This window comes from Halichoerus grypus, chromosome 4 (assembly GCF_964656455.1).
Source record: "Halichoerus grypus chromosome 4, mHalGry1.hap1.1, whole genome shotgun sequence".
In the NCBI taxonomy this organism is placed as follows: domain Eukaryota; kingdom Metazoa; phylum Chordata; class Mammalia; order Carnivora; family Phocidae; genus Halichoerus; species Halichoerus grypus.
The window spans coordinates 54828593-54846669 of record NC_135715.1 but is presented as its reverse complement, the minus strand read 5'-3'; the positions used below and the strand labels follow the sequence as shown (position 1 = coordinate 54846669).

Genomic DNA, 18077 nt, shown 5'->3' with positions numbered 1-18077 from the left:
ATTATTTGTTTCAGAGGTACAGGTCTGTGATTCACCAGTCTTACACAACTCACGGCGCTCACCAAAGCACACACCCTCCCCAGTGTCTATCACCCAGCTACCCCATCCCTCCATGTCTCTTCAGAAAGACTTTCCTTGTCATTTTACCTAAAAAGTTTCTCATCCTCAACTAACCCTATATAATAAAAAATTAGGACTTTATAAAAAAGGGGGATAACTTCCCCACCCCAAATTATAAAAGAACACATGCTTTCTGAAAGAATTTGGGAAGTAGAGAAAGGAAAAAAAAAAAGCTGATAATCAAACACCCCTGAAAACACCTACCAACTGTTATAAAACCTTATGATACACAGAACAATGGAATCTTGGTTATAAGCCTGTTCTAGTCCCTCTTGGGCCATGGTGCTCTTAAGAGCATTTCCAATTTGTTTTGCATGTCTAAAGAAACAGTTACTAATTGTAGTTATATTGGGATAATGAAAACGTGGCAAGTGAGTTTTCTTCCTAAAATGATCTGATTGGCCAGAATATATTTTTGTGGAATATTCTCTTTGCCAATATTGCCTGCTTCAGAGGAGTTAATTATATTAAAACAGAACAAAAATAAAAGACCACAACTTCTTGGATAGAGATGAAACTTTATTTATACATAACAAATTATACATCAGGAATTCTTTTCTAAAAACAGTCTTTTCCTGTAAAGTTCAAAATGAAAAGATTCAAAGGGGCGTGTATAGCTCTTTATAATACTTTACAAACTAGAGTCACAGTTAAACAATTTTTTAAGCTGCAAAAAAATATACCTCTCCTATAATAGGAAATGCATGGCCTCTGTAAGTGCAGACTTAAATCTCATGATGGTGTCAAAAGCCAAAGTAAAATAAATTAATACCATGAAACAGAAGACTTGGCACTGATGTTACAGTGGCCCTATCTCTAACCACTTCCCACCACTTAATTCTTCCTCTTAGGTACATAACTCAACAGAAAACTGTTTTTTCTAATAATACTTATCATTACCATGGAAGAAGTACAAAAGAGATGTGATAGGACTCTTGTAGATAGTTTAACAACGTATCTCCCATGATCATATGTTTCTTGAGTAATAATATTAACATTATCCTCCCTATATAAGAAATAAAAAGTGCCATCATGTTTGGGGACCAAATAATTTATAGAATAACTACTAATCTATTCTGGAGCATGTAAGCTTCAGTACCATGTCAATCTCAACCTCACTTCTAAAAAAAGTCATTAATTCAAAGAACTATTAAAAGTTCAAGAAATAAATTAATTGTCAAATGGTTGCTATATCCAAATACGATTAAAAACTCTTAGAAAGACCATGGCTTTTTTTTTTTTTTTTTAAGAGCAGGGCTTAATTTACAATATTTTGCCCAATATAAGAAAGCTTTAATTTACCTGATAATGATTGGGTGAAACCATCATCTCTCACCTTCTGTCCCCACTCCCAATTCCCTCACTTGCTAAAGCCACCATTTATTTATCAGTAATGTGGTTACTTTGTGGAAGTAATCTATCTGAGATGACGATTTATAGAGGTGGACAAAAATCATGTAATTTCAGGTACAATGAACTTAGACGTTACCTTCAACAGAAAAGAAAGTTGAAGTATCTGCTTGACCTTTTGAACTTTGTGTTGCTCTTTTTTCTTCTTCATTTTTAAGTTTCAAAGGAGGTCACAGTTCTATAAAACTTAGCCAAGACGTATAGGAAATTAAAAAGTTCTTATTAGAAGATGTCAACAATGCCAGTTTTCTGCCAGATGGATGGAGACTTGATTTAAGTAGGTTTTTTACCACTTTGGAAGAGGGGAGGGGCCAGACATGGGCACCTTTCCATTCTGTGTAAACAGCAACTCTGTTCTTTTATTATCAATGCTGTTATATTGGGCATAGGCTCTCTGAGGGGCATAAAACCTCTGGTCTGGCCTTACATTTCATTAAAACTGTCCTGGGGTGGCATGAAAGAGCATTACATCCAAGTGAGCAGTAAGGTGGTAACTCATGGAAAGCATTAGGCAGAAAGAAGAGGTTTTTCTCCCTTTTGCTGAGGACAGACGCTTCAAGGCGAGGGGAAAAACAGCAAATATGTGATATGGAAATATCCTATCCCCTTAAGGTGAAGAAAACAAAAATAAGTAATGAAAGGTGACATTTTTACTTTAAAAAATTCCAAGTTTCTCAAAAATATATGTTAGAAATTTATATAAGGGTGAGGAACTTTTGAAAACATTTTTTCCTTTCAGTGGGGAAAAATTATAACAAAATTAAATGAGAGCAGTGGATGCTTTGCACAAAGTTTTGTGTTCAGAAAATACTACTCATTAAAAATGACATTTTAGGCAAACGGTGGTTCTGTTCAATTTTGCTTAGACAAGAAGCTTTTTCAGTTTGCTTAGGAGAATAATTCATCTTTTTAATAGCTATGCTCCTTGAGTAGGCTACTGTTTATGCTGATATCATAAAAGCAAAGAATAATTTGTGCCATAATTTGAACAGTTCACTCAATTGTCATAAAGCCTAAATGAACTAGGAGTCAGAACGTTTTTCTATTAAAACCTCACACTTTCCACCTAGTCTCTCATTTTGTGTTCTTTTTTCCCCACAGAAAACAAAAAACAAAACCTCTCATGCTTTATCAAAACTACAACATAGAACTAGTGAACAGTTAGGATGGCTCTGTAAGAAAACATAACTTAGAGAATTTGAATTTAGGCTTTAACTGTTTAGAATGTTCTATTTAACATCTTAATAGACTACCTCAAGCATTACAAACTTACATACTCTCATTAGGGTGGTTATGATTAGAGTTTCCATTTATATTTTTGTATTCAGGGATTATGAACTTGATTTTTTTAAAAGACTATTCATGACTGATATAAAAGATCAGTCCCCAATAAATGAGCTAAAATCTGTTAAATATAAACGGGTAAAATAAGATCATTGCAAAGCAAAGTTTAAAGACTTGGAGAGCTTTGGCTGAGACCATGGAGACCAAGTCTTAGACTTCACACTGCTAATGCTTAATGGCATATTTTTTTTTAAAAGATTTTATTTATTTATTTGACAGAGAGAGACATAGCGAGAGAGGGAACACAAGCAGGGGGAGTGGGGGAGGGAGAAGCAGGCTTCCTGCTGAGCAGGGAGCCCGATGAGGGGCTTGATCCCAGGACCCTGGGATCATGACCTGAGCTGAAGGCAGCCACTTAACGACTGAGCCACCCAGGCGCCCCTTCATGGCATATTTTGTCCCTCAGATTGCCTCCCCTAGAAATACTTATTAAAGTTGGAAAAATCAAAATAGTTTTTCCTTAGCACATGAGATAATGCAGAGGCCCTTCTTTCTGACTTAAAAACCAACCAACCAACCAACAAAAACAAAAGCCCAAGCAACAAATAAAAAGCCCTGATTGCCCAACAAGCAAAATGTGAACAAAACAGATGAAACCTCTGAGCCCTCTATTTGTAAATGTGTATTCACAGGCTGCAGTTTAGAGGGAAAACCCAAACAATTTCAAATTCATGGATTGACTACAAGGACCCGACACACTTACTCCAGGGCAGGTGAGTAACATTTGATGAGGAGGTCTAAGCTCTGGTGGAGATTCAGTGGATAGTCCTGACCAGATCTTATAGGATACTTGTGAGACACCACAGAAATTAAGGAATAGATGGGTCCTCCAAATAATTATTTGAAGAAAAGCCCACACTTCCTCAGAAGCCAAAGACACATAAAATTCTATTCCACATAAGAAATACTGACTTGAGGTTTTCACAGGACTTACAGGACGTACGGCACAAGGTAAGTTTGTATGGTTTTTAAGACTAAGGTCACCTCTAATCTTAAGGAACTCAAAACAAAGGGATAAAGATAGATAGACAGATAAAAAGAGTATTCTTCAACTTTTCTTCATTGCACAGGGAAATCCCCCTGAAGAATAAGAAAGTTCAGTAAGTTGGAAAATATTTCTAACTTTAACTGTATTTTCCTTTCAATTTTTAATTTTTTTAGATTTTATTTTTAAGTAATCTCTACACCCAACGTGGGGCTTGAACTCACAATCCCGAGATCAAAAGTCGCATGCTCCACCGACCGAGCCAACCAGGTGCCTCTGTATTTTCCTTTAAAGCCACATTTTAATATTGATGTAGGTTTCATACAGTTAAAAATGATAAAGATTTTAAGAAGCAACCTTAGCTCTTAGGTAATTCCTTACTCACCTTTACGAACCCTTGTTAGATTGAGCTGTGGATGAAGGATATAATGATTTTGAACCTTAATTTATAGAGAGGCTTTCAAAACAATGAACGTTTTCTAGCTGTGATCTTGTTTAACACACGGATTATAAACACATCTCCTTTCTCTGTTCTTTACAAAAGCATGCATATTTACCCAAGCTTCAAACCACTCTTTCCTTTGCCATTTCTTATAAACTAAACTTTACTTTTAGTGTCTTTAATGGCAATGCCTGGTTAATAGCAGTGCCTGAAGACAAAAGCTACTTTTCTGGTAAAACTATATTTTTTATCCCACCAGGGCTGAATATTCAAAAAAAATCATGGTTGACTTATCAAAAAAGATTTTCAGGTTTATAATCTACTTTATTATAAAAGGAAATAGATTTTTACACACAATTATTTATGGATAACAGAGCACTCAGAAAAGTTTAAATTTATCAGTTTGAAAGTATACCTCACTGAAATACTTACTTATAAAAACATACTGCCTTTGCCATGGGAAAATCTGGTGTTTAGTTCTCTAGATTTCTTTATCAGAGCTTTTTTCTGAGCTTCGTCAAACCGATTAACCTTGAGATCTTTATCACGGTCAAATGGTATTCTTTCTTGGGGCTTATTTTTCTCTTCAGCAGCCTTATTCTTTAATTTTTTATGATGAATGTCCATAAGAGATTCTGATCTTTTTGATTCCTGGGGGAAAGCAAGAGAGTAGAAATGAAAATCTTTGTTTGTATAGATTATGGACAGAATATGATCATGAAGCAAAATGATTAAGCAGTAATGATGAACATTAAGGAGGGCTTTTTACAAACCCTGTCAGGTTTTGCCAAATCCAAGACAGGATCTATGAAGATCTGTATCAGAGGGAAATTCAATTCAACCAAAATGAAGACCTCTACTAACTACCATTATTATATAATAGTAATAAAAAAAAAGCAAGACAGAGAGGAAATAAACTTTGAAATAACCATGTGTGGTGTGTCATAATTAGAGTCCAAGCCAAGAACATGGGTGAGAAGGAAGAGCAATTACATTGTCACCGAGGAGCCTGGGTAAAGTGTCATGGATGTGCTGGTCTGCGAAGCCTGATAGGTGGACAGGAAGGAAAGGGCATGGCTAGGCTGAAGCAGAAACAAGGGCAAACCCAAAAAATAATGGCACAGGAGTGACAAAATTCAAGGCCCGCTCAGGATATACTGGCATATTCCATAAGCTAAGAGATTTTTGTTCCTTTCAGTTTTCTGTTTTCTCCTACATCCCTCATTTTCTTCCTTCTTAGTTGGGACAGGTGCTCACGGTTTCAAATATAGCTAGTAGGACGAGGTCTGAGCAAAGGCCATTGGTTCCATCAACTAGAGAGGCATTCTAGACCTTCCAGTATTGATTCCAGTACAAGAAAGAACGGCCCTGAGTTAAAGGAGCAGGGAGCCTTCAGAGGTGGGCAGACGTGGGCCTGCGGGCTACAGAGAGTGTGGTCCATGTGGTATGGAGGCGTGGATAATTTTAAGGTTATCCACCCACAATGCTCAACTTCATGTACCCTCACTTAAAATTGATTTGCTCCATAAGGCGTCTTGTTATCTTGATCTCTCTCTCCCCTTTTATTATAGCCCTTTACCACTTCACAAAGGAGAGGCCTCTCAGATCCTTACTGTAAGAATACTGCCTAGGAAACCAAGTCTCCATGGTTTCAAACAAAAATGTGAAATACTGGCAAGAGGAAACTTCCTCTAACTGAGGTACTGTAAACCCAGGGAGGCTTTGTGTTCTTCTATGTCTTTTTTTTTTAAAGACATTTATTTAGAGAGTAGGAGTGGAGGGGGGGGCAGAGGATCTTTTTTTAAAAAGAGATTTATTTATTTATTTGAGAGAGAGAGAAAGGGAGAGAGAGCGAGCCTGAGCAGAGGGAGAGAATCTCAGGTAGACTCCCCACTTACTGGGGAGCCTGAAGTGGGGCTTGATCTCACAACCCAGAGATCGTGACCTCAGTGGAAATCAAGTCAGATGCTTAACTGACTGAGCCACCCAGGCACCCTGTTCTGTATCTTAAACATATTTCTCCTAAGTGTGTGGTATCCCTCAGAAATTGGTGTTCGGTTTTTCTTCGAATGTTCTGTGCTCAGACTGAATAGAAGGGCAGTGGAAGAAAGGGTCATTTTTGCTTAGCAACCACATCACTTCCAGGCCCTACCCTGTTAATGAATGTGTTTGAGAGCAAAGAAGTTAAGAGAGCTTAGTGAAAGCAACATAAGGCGGCACTGGTAAGAAATGCTGAAAATGTACCATCCTATTTCATCCAAGAGACAAACCATCATGCCTACCTCTCTACTTTAGAATTCAGAAGTGTCACTGGAATAATCATCAACACATCTATCTGAATGGAAAAACGAAGCGAGATTTTCTGACAGAAAGTAAGTCTTACTTTGGCTGATTTGACAACCAGAACCGACTTTGTCAATTAGGCTATGTGGTAGTTATTCTCAATCAACTGAATAAGCTCAATCTGGAGCTATGGGTTTTAGCAGAATGTACAAAAGATATTATGTTGGGATGCCTGGGTGGCTCAGTCGGTTGAGGGTCTGCCTTCAGCTCAGGTCATTATCCCAGGGCCCTGGGATCGAGCCCCGCATCGGGCTCCCTGCTCCGTGGGAAGCCTGCTTCTCCCTCTGCCTGCCACTCCCCCTGCTTTTTACTCTTGCTCTCTCTCTCTCCCCCAAGCTCTCTCTCTGGCAAAAAAAAAAAAAAAAAATTTAAAAAATCTTAAAAAAAAAAGATACTATATTAGTTAGGTATGTATTTGAATTACCACTACTACTTCCATTTTCCTAATCCCTCTCATTCATTTCATAAATCTTGGTAAAATCTTTTAGAAACAAATTGATTTGCAAGTCAAGTGCTTTCCAATTCTTCTTCTTTTTTTTTAAAGATTTTATTTATTTATTTGACAGAGAGAGACACAGCGAGAGAGGGAACACAAGCAGGGGGAGTGGGAGAGGGAGAAGCAGGCTTCCCGCTGAGCAGGGAGCCCGATGTGGGGCTCAATCCCAGGACCCTGGGATCATGACCTGAGCCGAAGGCAGATGCCCAACGACTGAGCCACCGAGGCGCCCCTCCAATTCTTTTTTTTTTAAAAAGATTTATTTATTTATTTTACAGAGCGAGCGAGCGTGAGGTGGGGAGGGGCAGAAGGAGAGGGAGAGACACTTGTCAATATAATCATAAAAGATTTTCAAGCGTAAGAGACTTTCATTATGATAAAATTCTGTGGCAGAAGAGAAATAAAATTATGAATTCAAGGAGAAAAAGGGATGAAATAAAATTTCCAAATGTTACGAAAGTGCTTGTTCCCGTATATTTTTAACGGATAATAATTGATATTGAATTGCTATGGCACTTGGATTCCATTTGAAACATTTAACAGAGTAATGCCCTATAAAATACATTCTTGGTAACTATTGAAACTTACAATAAAAATTTTTAGATGTGAAGGATAAAGGTTTCTTTTAGCGGTTACCAAGCAAAAACACCTGAAGACTGCTGGTCTCCACTCCTGACTGACTGAAAAGAAATACAGATTCCTGAGCCCCATTGTAGATTTCATCAATCTAAACTGCCAACTGTGAGTCTCAGAAACCTGTGCTTTTAAAAATCACCCAGGTTCTCAGACCGGTGACCCACCAGATATGGAAGCTGCTATGTAGGATCACTCTTTCTGGTGACTGGGTATTAACAGAGAGGAGAGGGAAAGCAACACAAAGGACATGAAGAGCAGGGTCAATTGTATGGATGGAGGAACTATAATGTAACAGAATTATATACGAATGTATAAATGTAAGAAAGCCATACTAGAAAACCTTAATCTTTTAGCATCATTTCTCCACATTTTCCCTCCCTTTCTCATGAATGAGAAAATACCTCATTAATGGGGTAATAAGGGTGAAGGTAGACAGGCTATCAAGAATTGGAAGGGGAAAGGCGTGAAGATCTAAGAAGGTGCTAGACAAAACAGAGAACAAGGTTTGGAGGAGATGCATGGAGATGTGAGAAAGAATGAAGCCGTAGAGGCCCTACTTCACCTAGAGGAACAGAATTGATACTGATGATCAAAACTGCACACAAGGATGGGGGCGCCTGGGTGGTGTAGTCAGTTAAGTGTCCGACTCTTGATTTCAGCTCAGGTCATGATTTCAGGGTTGTGAGATCAAGCCCCCAGTCAACTTGCTCTTCCTCTCCCTCTGCTCCCCCATCCCTCTCTTAAAAACAAACAAACAAACGTACTGTACAAAAGGTAACAAAAGCAAACAAAAATGGAGAAATAAAGATAGCAGGTTTCAATTTACTGATCCCCTATATTAGTAAACTAAACATCAATAAAAAGAGGAATACATTAAACCACTGGACTACTACAATCAATTCCAACAATTCAAGTGCTCAAATTTGTTATGATAAATGAACTGTTCTTTCTGCAGCTTCAGGGATACTGTTTCAGCATAATTTGCACATTGTGACACCCATGACCAAACCAATGCTGGAGCTATAAAAAAAATAACGAAAACAACCAGAAACAGTTCACTAAAAATCACCCTGAGGACAATTCATGTACAGAGCAATTTGCTAAATGGCCAATTTCTGATTTACCAAATTTAAGCATTTAACAAAATGTGTGTTTTATAACAATTTATAAAAGCCAGTGCAATTTATTTAGAATGAGATAATTTTTTAGCTGCTTTTGAAAATTCATGCTAAGAGTCTAGTTCTTTGGTTTTTTTTTGTGTTCATGTCTTAATGTCTTAATACTTTAAAGAGTGTTTGATTAATCCAAACCAAGAGTTAGACGGTAGTTTTTAAGACTATTACTATTTTGAAAAGTAAATCTTGTGAATAAAATTTCAGCATAAGATTATAACTCTAATCTTTTTGGCATATTTTTAAAATTTATTTTATTTTATTTTAGAGAGAGCGAGACAGAGTGTGCGAGGGGAGCTGGGGGAAGGGCAAAGAGAGAATCTTAAACAGGCTCTATGCCCAGCACAGAACCCAACTTGGGGCTCGATCTCAGGACCCTGAGATCAGACCTGAGCCGAAATCAAGAGTTGGATGCTTAACTGACTGTGCCACCCAGGCGCCCTTTGATGCATTTAAAAGTAAACTGCAGACATCATTACACATATCCCTAAGTACTTTAGCCTTCATTTCATTAGCTAAAATTCAATATTTATTCACAATTTTTTCCTTTAAGGTAAATTTACATATAATGAAATGCACAAATCTTAACTGTTACATTCACTGAGTTTTATAATACAAAATCTTATCAAAATCTGGAACATTTCTATCACTGAGAACACTTTGCCCCTTCCTGGTCAATGCCCATACCCCCCTCCAACAGCCAGTATTCTGATTTTTTTCAACCACAGACTCATTCTGCTTAATGTAGAGCATCACATAAATGGAATGGTGCAGTATGTATTTCCTTGTACATACTTCCTTGTACTCGGTGTAATGACTTCGAGACTCATCCAAGTTGTTCCATTTATTTGTAATTTGTTCCTTTTTATTGCTGAGTAGTACTTCACTGTATTCAGTTTTTCTTTCTCTTACTGATGAACATCTGAGCTGTCCACAGAATGTTGCTAATATGAATAAAGCTTCTATGAACATTCTTGTAGAAGTCTTTTTTTCAATGTGCAAATCTTTTTTGTTAATTTAAATTCAGTTAATTAACCTATAGTGTATTATTAGTTTCAGAGGTAGAGTTTCTTTTTCTTTTGTTTTTTTTTTTTAAGATTTTATTTATTTATTTGTCAGAGACACAGAGAGAGAGAGAGAGCACAAGCAGGGGGAGTGGCAGGCAGAGGGAGAGGGAGAAGCAGGCTTCCCGCGGAGCAGGGAGCCTGATGCGGGACTCGATCCCAGGACCCCGGGACCATGACCTGAGCTGAAGGCAGACGCTCAACTGACTGAGCCACCCAGGCATCCCGAGGTAGAGTTTCTTGTAGAAGTCTTTTTGAGAACATTAAAAATAAAGCATATTCAAGTCTTTGTGTGGACAGGTTTTCATTTGCTTTAAGTAGATAGATGCCCAAGGATGAAACTGTAGGGTCACGGGGTAGATATATGTTTACTATAGGAAATGCCTATTTGGAAAAAGGCCCAGCTTATTGATTTTTAGCTCTTCTTTTCTAACAGAACTCACTAGGGCTATAATTTTGCCTCTAAGTACCACCTGATAGTGCATTGCACATATTTTTGATATTTGGTATTTTTGTGTTATTCACATCTACGTATTTTCTAACTTCCATTATCATGTTGTCTTTCATGGAAAATTTAAATTCTGAATTTTTTTAATTTCCAGTTGTACAAGGCTTTTAAATTATTCTGAATTTTAACTTAAATTCCTTGTGGTCAGAGAACATGGTTTTAATGACAGTAATTCTTTCAGTTGTGTTGAGATTTGACTCTTAAGCTGGTCAGTTTTCATAAATGTTCCACTGTGGTTTGAGTTTTGGTCAGTTTCAAAAAATGTTTCATGTATGCTTCACTGTTTGTGTACTGGTCTACATATGTCCAATTAATCATGCTAATTATATTTTTAATGCTTATGAAACTTTTTATTAACTAATACATTGGGGACAGAGGTAATTTTCCTTAAACACCTGAACACTGCAGGGGCCAAAGGGTTTAGTGATTTACGTTTAGCTGGACCACTCACCAGTTTTTGTTTATTTAATGCAAGAGCATATAATGAAATAACAAAATGTCAAATGAATACTGTTTATAAATTTAGATTGAACTGTATCTTAAAAATCATTTTTGTCCCATATTTAAATCCTCACATCGAACATTCCAAATCTGCTTATAATTTAAAATATGAACTGAGGATCTCTAGGAGTTAGTAGGGCTCTTGCTTTCTTTTGTTGTTGTTGTTTAGTTTTTATGCCATAATCATAAACTTAACTCTGCAATCCAGCTGGACTTGGGAGGGGAGCAAGGAAAACATGGAACCCATAGCACTGCAGCGAGAGCACAAAGATTACTGGATATTTCGAGCAGATCGAGTGAAAGGGGGCTCTCCTGAGCTACAGAAGGAATGGTCTGGTAGTTAAGGTAAAAATACAAGTCAAATTTATTAGATTTGTCTACAGTCAGCAATAGTGATCTTAGTGATCTTGCTGGTCTTGCCGTTCCTGGCCCCAAACTGCTCCACGGCTTGCACAGAATTCCTGCCCTCTCTCACCTTGCCCGAGACCACCGGCCTGCCATCCAACTACTCAGTGTTGGCAGTGCTGATGAAAACCTAGGAAGTGTTTGTGTGGGGTCCAGCCTCTGCCATGGACAAGATGCCAGGACCCGTGTTCTTCAGGATGAAATTCTCATCGCCAATTTCTCCTCATGGATGGACTGGCCGCCAGTGCCAGTACGGCATGTGAAGTCCCCAGCCTGGCATGTAAGTGCCGGAATGATCCTGTGAAAGCGGGCACCTTTATCACCAAATCCTTTCTCCCCAGCGCTCAGAGCACGAAAGTTCTCTGCAGTCTCTTTGGAACTTGATCTGCAAACAGCTTGAAGGTGATGTGGCCTGAGGGCTCCCCGTCCACCACGACCTCAGAGAACGCGGTGGGACTGGCCATGGCTGGGCGGTGCAGGCAGCTTGGCGGGGGGGGGGCGGGGGGCACATGGCTGCAAGACCAGGGCTCTTGCTTTCTGATCATCTGTTACTAATCTCTACAAATTAAATTTCTAATATATGACTGAAGTAAATAAAATACAAACTGAAAAGATTACATGAATACATTAAAAAATCCTATAAAAAGGATTTTATATAAATATATATAACACAACAGAGTGGAATATTTCTCAGGGCAGATGTACAGAAAAAGACTGAGGTAAAAAGGAAGACATATAAAAGAAAGAGAAAAAATATGGGAAGAATACTGTAGGGAAAAAAAAAAAGCTTAGGGGTGCCTGGGTGGCACAGTCGGTTAAGCATCTGACTCTTGGTTTTGGCTTAGGTTGTGATCTCAGGGTTGTGGGATCAAGGCCCAAGTTGGGCTCCGCGCTCAGTGCGGGGTCTGCTTGGGATTCTCTCTCTCCCTCTCTCTCTGCCCCTCCCCCCATCATGCATGCTCTCTCTCTAATAAATCAATCTTTAAAAAACAACAACAAAACTTATGACCACTCTGTTAAAAAAAAAGAAAAGCTTATATATTTTATTCTTACTTACATTGTATGAGGATAACTGCTCAGCCAATCTCTTTTCCCTTCCTGACAGTATATGTTCTTCATCCTTCTTATTGAATGACTTCTTTGCTTCTTGTGTTCCCTGAAGAATGAACATAGGTAACACATTACTGAACCATATAGTTAAGAAAAACTAAAAAAGAAATATTATTATTTTTACTCATACTGAGTAATAAGAGACTAAACTAAGATTGTTGAATCTTTTCCCACTAAGAATATATATACATATAGTTGATAAGGGATCAGTTCGTGTTCTACTTCATGATTTTCTTGAAAACAAGAAAAAAACCTATACAATCAACTAACTGGAAGAAATCACTTATTTATCAAACTCACAAAGGAGTATGACAAACAATGATGAAATGTAGGAGAGAAAATTAGGCTTTAAAAGAAATCTTACAGGGGTGGCTAGCTGGTTCAGTCAGTAGAGCATGTGACTCTTGATTTTGGGGTTTTAAGTTTGAGCCCCACGGTGGGTACAGAGATTACTTAAAAATAAAATCTTAAATAAAAAAAAAAAAGAAATCCTACATTATCTGTTTTTAAAACTAGTAAAATCACTTTTAAGGGAAAAAATAAAGAGAAAAGGTTTAAAAAGTTTGGAAAAGAAATAATAAAACTATCTTTATTCACAGATGACATGATTGTTTATATAGAAAACTCCGAAGCGTCTACAAAAATACTCCTGGAACTAATAAGCAAGTACACCTATAACAAAGCTGCAGGACACAAGGTTAATATACAAAATATACTGGCAATGAACAACTGGAATTTGAACTTAAAAAAAAAAAATTAACAATAGTGCATACACAAGATGAAGTACTGAGGTAAATTTCCAACAAATCCCAAAGCATATTTTTATACTGTTGTTATCTGCTTAAGAAAACCAAGGAGGTCATGTACAATTTTTATCTTAATAATGTACAAAACAGGGGTGCCTGGCTCGCTCAGTCAGTAGAGCATGTGACTCTCAATCTCAGGGTTGTGAGTTCAAGCCCCATATTGGGCGTGGAGCCTACTTAAAAAAAATTATACAAAACAATACTGTCTTTAATAAAGTACTGTTAAAAACGCAGGAATAGCTCAGCTCTTATTTTCTCATAAAAATTTTCCTAGAAAACAGATGCTTTCATTTACAAATCTTAAGGAAAAAATAATGTTATGGTAAGATAGAGATAAAAACCTGACCATTTAATATTAAGAGTTAATCTAGTCAAGACTGGGAGGTGAGGACATGATAGATGTCAGTCAATTTATATCAAACACTTCCATTTTTTTCTAAAGAGCAATCTTACTTCTTTTAGGCCATGTTGGCTAAGTGAATGTGAGAACTTAGTAGCATGGGAGATTATGCTGGGCAGTCAAATATTAAAAAAGAAAGATGAGTAGAAGAAAAAAAATACACGGAAATAAACGAAAATGAAAACACAATGGTCCAAAACCTTTGGAACGAAGCAAAAGCAGTCCTCATAGGGAAGTGTCTAGCAATACAGGTCTACCTCAAGAAGCAAGAAAAATCTCAAATAAACAACCTAATCTTACACCTAAAGGAGCTAGAAAAAGAACAAAAAATGAAGCCTAAAGCTAGCAGGAATAGTAAAGATTAGAGCAGAAATAAATGACAGAAACTAAAAAATAGTAGAACAGATCAATGAAACCAGGAGCTAGTTCTTCAGAAAAAAAAAAAAAAATTTAATAAAATTAATAAACCTCTAGCCACACTTATCAAAAGAAAACAGGAAGGACCCAAATAAATAAAATCATGAGAGGAGAAATAACAACCAACACCCCAGAAATATAAACAATCATAAGAGAATATTATGGAAAACTATATGCCAACAAATTAGACAATCTAGAAGAAATGGATAAATTCCTAGAAACATATAAAATACTAAAACTGAAGCAGAAAGAAATAGAAAAGATGAACAGACTGATAACCAGCAAAGAAATTCGATCAGTAATCAGAAACTCCCAACAAACAAAAGTTCAGGGCCAGGTAGATGGCTTCACAGAGAATTCTACCAAACATTTGAAGAAGAGCTAAGACCTATTCTCAAAAAAATAGAAAAAAAAACTTTCAAATTCATTCTATGAGGCCAGCATTACCCTAATACTAAAACCAGATAAAGACACCACTAAAAAAGAGAACTACAGGGGTGCCTGGGTGACTCAGTCAGTTAAACATCCAACACTTGATCTCAGCTCAGGTCTTGATCTCAGGGTCGTGAGTTCAAAGCCCTGCACTGGGCTCTGCACTGGGCATGAAGCCTACTTAAAATAAGTTAAAAAATAAAAAAAGGTGAGAACTACAGGCCAATATCCCTGGTGAACACAGATGTAGAAATTCTCAATAAAATACTAGCAAACCAAATCAAACAATACGTTAAAAAAATCATTCACTATGATCAAGTGGGATTTATTCCTGGGTTGCAAGGGTGGTTCAATATTTGCAAATCAATCAATGTGAGACAAGACATTAATAAAAGAAAGGATAAGAACCATATGATCATTTCAATAGATGCAGAAAAAGCATTTGACAAAGTACAACATCCATTCATGATAAAAATCCTCAAAAAAGGAGATTTAAAGGGAACATAACCTCAACATAATAAAGGCCGTATATGAAAAAAACCACAGCTAAGATCATCCAAAATGGGGAAAAACTGAGAGCTTTTCCTCTAAAGTCAGGAACACCACAGGGATGTCCACTCTCACCACTTTTATTTAACATAGTACTGGAAGTCCCAGCCATAGGAACAAGACAACAAAAAGAAATAAAAGGCATCCAAATTGGCAAGGAAGAAGTGAAACTTCCACTATCTGCAGACGACATGATACTCTGTATAGAAAACCCAAAAGACTCCACCAAAACACTGCTGAACTGATAAATGAATTCAGTGAAGTCACATAGAACAAAAATCAATGTACAGGAATCTGTTGCATTTTTATACACCAATAATGAAGCAAAAGAAAGAGAAATTAAGGAATCAATCCCATTTACAACTGTACCAAAACCAGTAAGATACCTAGTAATAAACCTAACTAAAGTACTCTGGAAACTATAAAACATTGATGAATGAAATTCAAGATGACACAAAGAAACAGAAAGACATTCCAGGCTCATGGACTGGAATAACAAATATTGTTGAAATGTTCATACTACCCAAAGCAATCTACACATTTAATGCACCCCTTATCAAAATACCAACAGCATTGTTCACAGAGCTAGAACCAGTAATCCTAAAATTTGTATGGAACCACAAAAGACCCCAAATAGCCAAAGCAACCTCAAAACAGAAAAAGCTGGAGACATCACAATTCTGGACTTCAAGCTCTATTAAAAGCTGTAGTTATGAAAACAGTACGGTACTGGCACAAAAATAGATACATAGATCAACGGAACAGAATAGAAAGCCCAGAAGTGAACCCACAAGTATATGGTCAATTAATCTTCAACAAAGCAGGAAAAGAATATCCACTGGGAAAAAGAACGTTTCTTCAACAAATGGGGTTGGGAAAACTGGACAACAACATGCAAAAGAATGAAACTGGACCACTTTCTCACACCACACACAAAAATAAAATCAAAATGGATTCAAGACCTAAATGTGAGGCCTGAAACCATAAAAATCCTAGAGGAGAACACAAGCAGTAACTTCTTTGACATTGGCCTTAGCAACGTCTTCTAGATATGTCTCCTGAGGCAAGGGAAACAAAATAAAAAATAAACTACTGGGACTACCTAAAAAATGAACAGCTCTCTGATACTGATACTATATAGTTTATGCCACAAATAAAGTCTGTGGTACTATATGCTTAATATAGTATAGCATAAAATTTAAGGAGTATTAATAATCCCTTTATGAGTTCACTATAAAACTGAGCAAAACACTTTCCGTACTGAAAAGGATCTAAAGAACTCAAACACAGGGCCTAAAATCACTGTGTTGTCTAATTTCCATTTGCTCCATTTTCTGTGATACTGTCCTCTGAAGAAGACTCCCTGCATATCTGGCTGTAGGCTAGACATCTATTTACCTATAATGAGGAACAGAAGGACAGAGAAAAGCACAACTAAATGTAGGCATGATTAGATCCATGTAAACAAGGGAATGTCTTTTTTGAAACAATCTTAAAGGCTAACTTATAAAAATGCCAGTATGTTATTTTTATAAAACACCAGTTAAGAAAGAGTAGACAGGCACTCCAACATGAGTCATCCAAAGTGTGCAGCTCATTTCCACATCTCCTCTTTTGTGGCCTCCTCTGCTGTTACAGAAAGGTCTAGAATAGAATTATTGTTCATTACTTACCAGTCCTCTAATTCCAGAAAAGTTGACCTCATAAAAGTTAGTTTCTCCCTCTAGAAAATGAAGTCAATAAGTCCATGTCTCTGGGTTTTCTTGAGATTTAAATGAGACAGTTCACTGGGACACAGTAAGCAACTGGTGTCACTTTCGTTATTTTCTTTCAGGGGGAAATCTATATTTTCCTTTTGGAATCATAATTTTAAAAATAGTACCCTGAAATAATTATGCTTTATCTCTTCAAAATAGAGCAGACATGGGCAGAAATACATGAACAAACAAACCCTCTCACCTTGGCTTGCTTCTCCCTGTCCGCTGGGGTGTCTGTCCAGACTGATCGATCTCCAGATCTGTCATCGGCTCTTCTCTTAAAAGTTCTGGGCCCAAGACCAAAGTCTTTCATTTCCGGAGGAAGCTCAGTCATCCATGATTCTCTTGTCATTGGTTTAGATGAATCCTTTAGGAGAAATAAAAAGCCAGAAAAAAGAAAAAAAAACGGTAGCCTGGACTCTGTGTGTGTGTGTGTGTGTGTGTGTGTGTGTGTGTGTGTGTGTGTGTGTGTGTAAAATACTCTGTAAGTGGCCATGTTTCTCAGTTGAGGCTTTAAGGTTAAAAAATACACTTTAAGAGAAAGAATTTAATATAAAGGATTGATATTTTGTCATATATGTTACAAATACCTTCATCTAATTTATTATTTTTTTGACTCTGTTATGTTTTGCCATACAGAAATTTTTAGATAGGCAAATCTGCCAGTCTTTTCCTTTTCCAGCTTCTGGGTTACCTTGCTCCTAAATTTTCTTTATATACATTCGTGCATATGTTTTCTTTCATGTCTATTTTTAAAATTTAGATTTTTAATCCATTTAGCTTAGCTCTCAGAGTATAGTCTCTTTAAAACTTACATTGTCTCCTTTGGTCAGTTTTTCTTTCATTCGCTGGGCCCTTTTTTCAAACTCTGTTGTGACGCTATAGTTAACTGGGCCTTTTGCAGGCATTGGTCCAACAATGTCCTCATCTTCACTGCTATCTGTTTCCTTTTGAAATAAGACATTACCTTTAAACCAGGAACAGAGCCACAGGTTATAGAAAATGATCCTAAATTACTTAAAATTTCACCGAAACTGATTACCTAGAGACACTAAAACAAAAATGCCAACAACGCACTGAGGGCTAATCACTGAGCAATGAGGACTTTTTCCTCGCCTTCCTAAAGTACACAGTACTTCCTCGTACTTCCTAAAGTACAGAGATGACAAATACACGTAAT

General features: G+C 37.1%; 1 protein-coding gene across 1 annotated transcript in view; it reads right to left on the bottom strand.

Annotated features, from left to right (window-relative positions):
- Positions 1–626: 626 nt before the first annotated feature.
- Positions 627–18077, bottom strand: part of GPALPP1 (GPALPP motifs containing 1) — a 37942-nt gene continuing 20491 nt past the window's right edge. Inside the window, exons 5-9 of the mRNA XM_036071700.2 lie at positions 17713–17844; positions 17100–17264; positions 12484–12582; positions 4734–4952; positions 627–3954 (exon numbers count right to left, since the gene is read on the bottom strand). Coding sequence (XP_035927593.1) covers positions 4734–4952; positions 12484–12582; positions 17100–17264; positions 17713–17844 — 615 coding nt within the window. The 3' untranslated portion in view covers positions 627–3954. The remainder of the gene's footprint in view (positions 3955–4733; positions 4953–12483; positions 12583–17099; positions 17265–17712; positions 17845–18077) is intronic.